Genomic DNA, 9485 nt, shown 5'->3' with positions numbered 1-9485 from the left:
ATTTTAGTGTACACATATAGCATAATTTTTTTTTTAATATATATTATGGTTTTGGTAGTTAGATTAAGTTTAAATATGTTTGATAAATAGTGAGTTATTTAAAATTATGATATTTTAACTTATTTTATCGTATTGTAATTTTATGTCGCAAAACATGTTAGGATACGAGGATATTTTTTATAGACGATATCAGATCGATCATATATTATTAATACACTAGACCGAATGATATACTTTATAATTTATCTATTTTATATGTTTAAAATTTGTCTTATTATCTGTGGACTCTGTTTTGTTTGATTGATGGATTTTTTTGTAGGCTCCTCAAGTCTTGCGTACAAGAAGGAATTTAATACGGCGACTATCCGAACATATTAGGTCACATTTTAGACGAGCATGATTTGAGTATGTGGCATATATGCTGAAGTGGAACTATGACTGGGCATTGGTCTCTACTTTGATCGAGAGATAGTGACTTGAGTCCCACACTTTTCAAGCAATGACTCTCTGCTTTACAAGCAAAATATTTCTGTACGATGACGTCTTGTAACCAAAGTGATTCTCCACATCTCCTTGCAGAACTCTTATATTAATGGTTGGATTTGCTTTGACCATTGCGAATATGCGTTGAGCAATCACCTTTGAATCCAACTTTCCATGGTCTTGCCCCATTACTGTTTGCATGCAAGTATGAAGACCACTATATCTCCTCATCTCCAATTTTTTCTGCTTTCGGCAATAAGCTATGCATATGTTTCATTGACAACCAATCTTAAATTGGGAACACTTTACAGCATACTTAAATTGGTTATTCTTTAGTATTTTATACTCTACACCTCTCCTAATGTTATACATCTTAACTGTCATAATATCTTTCTTCTAGTTTTTATACTGTTGTTCAATCTCAAACTCATTGGTGGGATCAACCTCGGGGCCTCCTTGACTAAATAAACAATCTGAAGTCATTGCCTCGAGATTCTATAAGAAAAAGTGATCCGGCCAATCAGATGGTTGAGAAATAGCAGACTGTGTCAGTGCAATTTGTGTGTCCTTGTAGTAGTTAATCTCTTCCTCTTTCTCATTTAAAATTTCAGTTGGTTAGCCTCTGCATCATCATCGCCATCAGGATTAACTTGATAGTAATCCATCGTCGAGTCTCTAATTAAGAGCATAACCCTCATGACTTTTAACATTAACTTGCATCATACCATCATTAGAATTTTCGACATTTAACCCCTCTTAACTACTTTCAAGTGACATATTTAGGTCAATCATTGTTCTTTTAATACTTTTCTAGCCACCCCCATTTAAAGGAATATTATCAACAATATTCGCAGAAATTCCTCCACCCAAGTCAACTAGAAAAATAAATAATTTCAACAGATGAATATTTATCCAACGGTTGTGCCAGACCCTAATAAGACTTGTGTACTCGTCATCACGTAATCGATACCTAATTTACAAAAACATAAAATCTAATCAAAACTGTCATCAAATAAAAAAATAACAAAATAATGATAACAATTATAATCTATAATATACCTTTTGTAAAATAAAGTATTATCTACTTCGGATGAATATCTGTAGTGATTTTTTTTTACTCTTTTCGTGTGTTGTTGACTAATGGCATATAATATCATTAAATTCTTTAATACTGTTAGATTTTCGATTTCAGTGACATTTATGTAAATATTGGTTCAGCAGAACTGAACACGATAAATTCCTCTTCAACATATACTATTTTACTATCATAATAAATGGATAGTAATAAAATTTCAAACATTATACAGATCGAGTAAACAGAAAATCAAAATAAAAAAAAAAGAATAAGCTATTAGTAGTGATTTTGGTTCCAATCCATCTTGTTAGAATTTTATTGAGAAAACAACTTAAAGTTTGCCAAGAAAAAAAAAACGGCAAACTTCACATAAAATATTAAATTCGTTGACGAGAGTGGCGACAAGGTTCACTAAGAAAAATGACAAACTTGTCCCGACGAAAAGAAAAAAATTTTCGAAAATTAAAATTGGAATAATTTATTTTTAAAAATAAAGTTTTTTTATTTTATATAAAAAATCCTTATATTATAATATCGGCCATTTTAAAAAATGTAAATTAATCAAATTGTCTAATGATATAATTATCTAGGAAACGTACGAAATTAGATTCTTTCCGTTTTTTATTTAAAAAAATAAAATTTATTTTCACATCATATATTTTATAAATGAAATAAAAAAATATTACAAAATTAAACATCACACATTCCTTAAAAAAATAGACAGAAATTGATACACAACCACCACATAGTGTATATGGGACCGAATTCATACTGAAGCCAAGATAAATCAATGTAGTCCTTACACGTGTTCTTAAATGACCAGCCACAACTGTATTCAATTCAATATTGAGTTTTTTTAAGTAAAAACAGTTATAATTTACTTTATTTAGTATTCATTAATTATTGTGATAATTAATGAATGTTAAATAAGACAAGTTTTAGCTTTTTTTTCTCTCTCTAGTATTATCGAAAAAATATTTGGTAACCAAAGAAAATTAGCAAAAAACAACCATAACTTGCCTTATTTTTTTTTTTACCAAAGATATGAGACTCGAACTCGCAACCTCTTAATTGAGTATGGGGAGATTATGCTATTTGAGTTATAACTCATTGGCCATAACTTGTCTTATTTAGCATTCATTAATTGTTGCGATATTTAATGCATGTTAAATAAGGTAAGTTCTGGCCTCTTTTGTCCCCCTAGCACTACCGAAAGGTGATTTGGTACAGTTACTCCCAATATCACGCTAACCTCCCATTCTCTATTTGCGATCTCCAGTCCACAGAGTCATTCCAGCGCTACTGCACTTTTTCGCTGTCCTGTCCGACACTGCCCATCCGCCGCCGCCCATCTTCCCGCCGCCGCCGCTCAGCCTCTTGCCAACGATGCTCAGCTTCTCCGTGTTCCGCTTGCGTGCCGTAGCAATGAGAGATCGCGCCGCTGCAGCCCCATGCATCCTCGTTACCGCTGCTCGCCCATCGCCGGCCGTGCAGGCTCCACCGCAGGCCGTCGTCTCACGTTGCACCGTTCGAGACGCACGTTATTCCTGTCATCTATCCTTCCCGTTATGCCGTTGTTGCTGCTGGCTCCTCATCGACACCACCCTTCCTCCCACCGATTCGACTCCTCCTTCTCTTCCATCTTTGACCGCTATGCGTTCGGGTTCGAAGTCCACGGAGCAGATTCACAATCTCGCCTAGCTGAAGTTGTCGTTACGTGGTTGTTCCGTTGCCAGATCTCTTTCTCTGCCTCCATGCGTTGCCGTTGACTCTCTATCCACTTCGCAAATATGCGGGATGTTCAATTCACTAGATATGTAGATGATTATTTTAATTTTTAATTGGATGATTATTTTGTTCGATTCAGTTTAATTATATACAATTAACAAATGTTAGATAATCATTTTACTAGATAACTAAATAATTATTTTAATAACTACGTAGATGATTGTTTGATAACGATTCTACGACGGTGATAGAGAGGGACTACAGAGGTGGACGAGGATATCCAGTAAAAAAAATTTCTAACACCAGAAAAGTAGAATGATTAACGAGAATAGATTGGAAACCGTTTAGAGGAAGAAAAGGATATTTAAGTGAATTTTTTTAATAAATTAAGATCGAAATAATTAATTTTTAAAATAATTATTTATATTTTTTGATTTAAATAATTAAAATTTTTTTTTGGTGGTATTAGACCAAATTCAAAATCTATCATTCATATTATTTAGATTTCTCATGCCTCTCTAACGGAATTGATCTATAAATACCCGACACTAGCAAGAGAGGGTAAACCTTCAATTATCATTATCTATTCTATTCTTCTCTTGCTATTTTCAGCTTCACGGCTTGCTACTTTCACTTCCACCATGGTAAACCAGAACCACCGTCACCACCGCTTCCTCCTCGCAATCTACCCCGCACAAAGCCACATAAACCCTGCTCTTCAACTCGCCAAGCGACTCATCTCTATGGGCGCACATGTCACCCTTCTCATCACCCTCCACGTGTACCGCCGCATGGCCAACAAACCCTCCATCCCTGGTCTCTCCCTCGTCACTTTCTCCGATGGCTACGACGCTGGTTTCAGCGTCTTTTCCGGAGGGGATGATGACTACAGGCTCTACTCCTCGGAGCTCAAGCAACGCGGCTCCGACTTCATTGCCCACCTCATAACCTCTCGTGCTATGGAAGGCGAACATTTCACTTGTTTAATTTACACTTTGCTTGTTCCTTGGGCACATGAGGTGGCGCGTGCTTTTCAACTCCCAACCGCGCTGCTGTGGATTCAAGCCGCCACGGTGATGAGTATTGTCCATCCATACTTCCATGGCTGCGAAACTTACATCGCCGATAAGATTAAAAGCAAAGATGAGCCATTTACAATCCCGGGTTTGCCCTTGTTGCTATCATCATGTGACGTTCCAACTTTCTTGTTGGTATCAACCACAAACCCCTTGTCTTTCATCTTCCCCCTTTTCGAGGAGCAGTTTCGAGTTCTTCACAAAGAAACTAACCCTACCGTCCTCGTCAATACTTTTGAAGCTCTCGAGCCGGAGGCCCTGAGAGCCCTTGATGGAATCAACATGATTCCTATCGGACCGTTGATTCCATCCGCTTTCTTGGACGGCAGCAACCCCCGTGATACTTCATTTGGTGGTGACATTTTGCATGCAAGTAATGATTATGTCAAATGGTTGGACTCACAGGCGGAGTCTTCCGTTGTTTACGTGTCATTTGGTAGTTACCACGAACTGCCTAAGAAACAGACAGAGGAAATTGCACGTGCTTTATTAGGGTGTGAACATCCATTCCTGTGGGTTGTTAGAGAAAATTTAATTAAAGTTGAAGGAAGGAAAGAAGAGGAAGAGTGGAGTTATATGGAGGAACTGAAAATGAAGGGGAAGATAGTGAAGTGGTGTTCACAGGTTCAAGTGCTGTCCCATACTTCACTGGGTTGTTTTGTGACGCATTGCGGTTGGAACTCCACCATGGAAACCCTAATTTCAGGGGTTCCAGTGGTGGCGTTTCCACAGTGGTCGGATCAAAACACAAATGCTAAGCTGATGGAAGATGTGTGGAAGATAGGGGTTAGAGTGAAGCCTAAAGTGATAAATGAGGAAGGGATAGTGGAAGCTGAAGAAATAAGGAGGTGTTTGGATATTGTGATGGGAAGTGGAGAGAAAGCAAAAGAAGTGAGAAAGAATGCGGAGAGATGGAAGATGTTGAGTAGAGAAGCAGCCAAAGAAGGTGGTCCCTCAGATACGAACCTAAAGGCTTTTGTGAATGGTGTTGGACAGTTTATGCATGTGGATGGCTAAAAGTAGTTGAATCGACTCTTATAAATTATACTAGGTTTTTAATTTCTGAACTTGACTGGTTTCCGTTTTGGGTTAGTTTATTTCCTTTGGGAGAATGATATATTGCATCCCGTAATTAGTTAATTTTATTTTAAGGCCTCTTTAGAGGTTATTGAAAATATATATAAAAAGAATAAATAAATAAATAAGGTGTGTGGCAAGGTGCTACTGGTTAGGCTAGCTTATTAGCCATCTGTTTATTTGCGGCAATAGGGCTGCACACGGATCGGATCAGATCGGATATAGTCTAAAATTCTATCCGATCTGCACTGTACTTATCGGATCGGATCGGATCGGATACGATATTCGCAGATCTGCATACTTGCGGATCGGATATCAGGTATATCTGTATAATTAAAAAAACAACTATTTTAAGATTTTATTTGGCTGTTTTTACAAAAAAATATCCAAAAAATTTATTTTTTATTTGTTTAATCCTATTTACTCATAAAATATTATCAATAATAGTTCTCTTGAATAACAAAAACAAAATAATAACATAAGATTTAAGTTTACTTATTCTAAGTTGAAGTACAACATAAAAAATTAAAAACAAAATATCATAAAATTCATAAAATAACACACTAAAATTCATATCACATTAGGGTTTACTTTCTTAAACTATACTATTTATATGTGATGTGCGGATATGCGGATATGATTCGCGGATATCACTGCCGAATCCACAATCCGATCCGACCATATTGCAGATCCGATCCGATGGCTCTGCGGATCGAATAATATCCGCAAAATTTGGATCGGATGCGGATAATTAACACGGATATGCGAATATTATCCGATTCATGTGCAGTCCTATGTGGCAAGATGTTGTTTAATTTATGTGTGTAACCTTTTATATTATAGATTATAATTGTAAGATTATATAATTTAGTAGAAATATTATATTTATTTATTTATTTATTATATATGTAAAATTAATAGTTGAAAATATTTGATATTTTAAAATTAAAAAATACGATTTATCTTTTAAAATTTAATTTTTGGTCAATTTGTTTTAACAATTTATTATTATTTCATTAATTTGAATATTCACTTTTACGTATTAATTGTTTAAAAAATTAAAAAAAAATTTGTTTTTTTTTTTTTAAATTAAATAAAAAATAATATTTAAAAGATATTTAGTTACATTTTTTATAATTATATTAGATGTATACTAAAATTAATAATTAAAATCAGTTACTAATATAAAATATATATAAAATATAAAAAAATATACACTAAAAATAAATTAATAAACTGTAAATATATTTATATATAAATATATAATAACCGATTTTAACCACTAATTTTTAATATGCAAGCAAATATTTTAACTATTATCTTTATATAAATACTCATAGTAGTATGTTCCTTTCTGTTAATTATTTCTAAATATGTAAGCACATGAGTTGATGATTGTGTTTTTGCGACATATAATTTTTTCAAAAAAAAAATATTACATGACCAACAAATTTTATAATTTTTTATTAATACTCGACTAACTCAAATAAAAATCAAAATATATATCTAGTAAACCTTACTTTTATTTGGATCTCTTTCCCTCAAATCTTTTAACCACCGCCGGGGTCTCTAGGCACACAGAGATTTTTCATCCTCTTGTGAGCATCTGGGGGCGTTAATTATACAAACTTCAAAGCCTCATATTCTCTTGTGTTGTATAAAAGAATGATTGAAAAGTTATTTTCGTATATTTTTAAAAAAAAAAACCCTATACAACAACAAATTAACTCATCTGAAGGTAAAAAAAAAAAAAAAAAAAGACAAATAAGTCCCTAACCTTTTGTCCTGTGGACATTTTTGTTCTTGACCATTGAAAAATATTTTTAAGTCCCTAGCCTTTACAAAATTTGGACGGATCAGTCCCTGACGGAGGCATTTGGACGGATCAGTCCCTGACGGAAGCATTTGGACGGAGGGACTGATCCGTCCAAGTTTTGTGAAGGATAGAGACTTAAAAGTATTTTTTAATATAGTCGGGGATAAAAATATCCGCGGAGCAAAAAGTCAGGGACTTATTTGTCCTTTTTTCAAAAAAAAAAAAAAGGGAAAACAATTAACACAATTAATTCCGTCTGAGATAAGTTGTGTTTTTAAGTGTGATGCTACAAAATTCAGAACTACTGTACCCTTTCTTTCTTCTCCAACCATGGAAAATTGTTCAAAGACTATAGCTCATATTGGTGCCAACTGCTAAAGCCTCCGATCCATCACTGCTAGATGAGGTCACGGATGATGAGTTGTGATATTGAAGAAGGATATAGCAGCAACAACGAAATCCAAAATGAAATCAAAGGATTCACTAGCAACACTGAAGGAGAAACAGATGAGTAAAAAAGTAATATAAAATAGGATAACATGCATGGGCACGCATGGTGCCATTCAAAGAGAAGGAGGCCAGGCGCTAGAGGTTCCTAAGCATGGTAGAGTTGGACACAATTTTAGTTAATTTAATCATAGTTACTTTTTTAATAACTATCTTCTCATTTCTCACATATGTAATTATGTTTTGACGGTTCCAAATATATTACTAGTCCGTGATATTAGAAGAAAATAATCCAATATATATCAGGGTAATTCATGTCAAATAGTATGAGATTTAAAATTACGCAAATATTTTAAATTCTATATATATATATATATATATATTAATTTAATTAAATTTATGTTATTTATATATAAATTGAATCAATTTATTATTCTAGTATACTAAACACATGTAAATTGAATTAATTAAATTCGATTTAATTAGAGTAATAGTAATAAATCGAATATAGTTTATTTGAATTATTACTTCTGTAGTATATGTATAGTAGTAATTTTTTTATATTAGTGTAAATTAATTTTTTAAATTAATTCAATTTATATAGAGTTTGTGTAAATACAGTCGATTAAAAAGAAAAAAATCAAAAGAGAGAAACAAGATATATAGTAAGCAAGATATTAGTCTCATTGATGGTTAATATTTCGATTCTGATAACAACTATATGTATGAATACTGATACTGATACAGATATATGACACACAAATTTTAAAATCTTATACAATATGGGTATATGACATATACAAAGTATAAAATATTTTTTAAATAAATTATAATGATATTTTAATATTTTATTAATATTAAAATATAAAATAATTTTTGAATGTATTTTTAATTATATAAAATATTTAAAATATTTATTTTTAATAAATAATAATATATATTATTTCTAAACTCATTTTAAGAATACATATAAATAATAAAGCTGAACACACTGACACGTGATGGTATTTAGATGTGTCTAAATGTGTCCGAAAAAAATATTTTTATTTTTTATCGAAAATTTTAAGGCCATAATACCTTTCAAATCCTCCTAGCCATTATCCTACTGCAATAATTATTGCTAAGAAGAACGCCCATGTTGTGTTGTGGCATTAAGACACGGCAGACACGTGTATCGGACGAGTGTCGTATCTAAAATGTGTCTGACACGTGAACACCACAACTCAACAAAGTGTCCTTATTTCATAGGATAAGAGTAAGGCTAGGAAATTTTTTTTAATTAAGATCAACTAAGTTTTTTTATATTATTTTATTTATTTTAAATTTTAGATTTTAAATTATAAAAAAAATTAATTTTAAATTTTAAATTATAAGCCTCAATTCTAAAAATAACTAATATTAAGTAATTAAAAATCAGACTTTTATACTTATTTATCCAATAAGATATATGCCACAAAAAAAAGTCGCAGAATTAGACACAAAAATATTATTTATATATTAAAATTAGATATTATATATTTATGTATAAATATATATATTTTTAATTCATTTTTAACGTATAATTTATATTTTAAAATTATTTTATATTAGTGACTAATTTCAATGACTGATTTTATTATATACATAATATAATTAGACTAGACATCCACATAAATGATATTAAAAAATCGATAATATATTAAGAGACAATATTTAAAGTTCTCTATCTTATATAACATAATATCTATAATTTTATACATATAACATATATAATTATATATTTATTATATCTAAAATTACATAA

The 9485-nt window shown here is 31.9% G+C and overlaps 1 protein-coding gene across 1 annotated transcript; it reads left to right on the top strand.

Moving 5' to 3' along the window:
* Positions 1-3814: 3814 nt before the first annotated feature.
* LOC112736258 (phloretin 4'-O-glucosyltransferase) lies at positions 3815-5564 on the top strand. The gene has a single exon (XM_025785632.3). The coding sequence runs from the start codon at positions 3928-3930 to the stop codon at positions 5377-5379; it is 1452 nt and encodes a 483-aa protein (XP_025641417.1). The 5' UTR covers positions 3815-3927; the 3' UTR covers positions 5380-5564.
* Positions 5565-9485: the final 3921 nt, after the last annotated feature.

Source organism: Arachis hypogaea, chromosome 13, assembly GCF_003086295.3.
Source record: "Arachis hypogaea cultivar Tifrunner chromosome 13, arahy.Tifrunner.gnm2.J5K5, whole genome shotgun sequence".
Classification (NCBI taxonomy): domain Eukaryota; kingdom Viridiplantae; phylum Streptophyta; class Magnoliopsida; order Fabales; family Fabaceae; genus Arachis; species Arachis hypogaea.
The sequence above is the reverse complement of the archived record's forward strand: the minus strand, read 5'-3'. Positions and strand labels throughout refer to the sequence as shown.

Bases quoted from the DNA above. Each gene is read 5' to 3' on its own strand.
- LOC112736258 (XM_025785632.3), top strand. From the start codon at position 3,928: ATGGTAAACCAGAACCACCGTCACCACCGCTTCCTCCTCGCAATCTAC.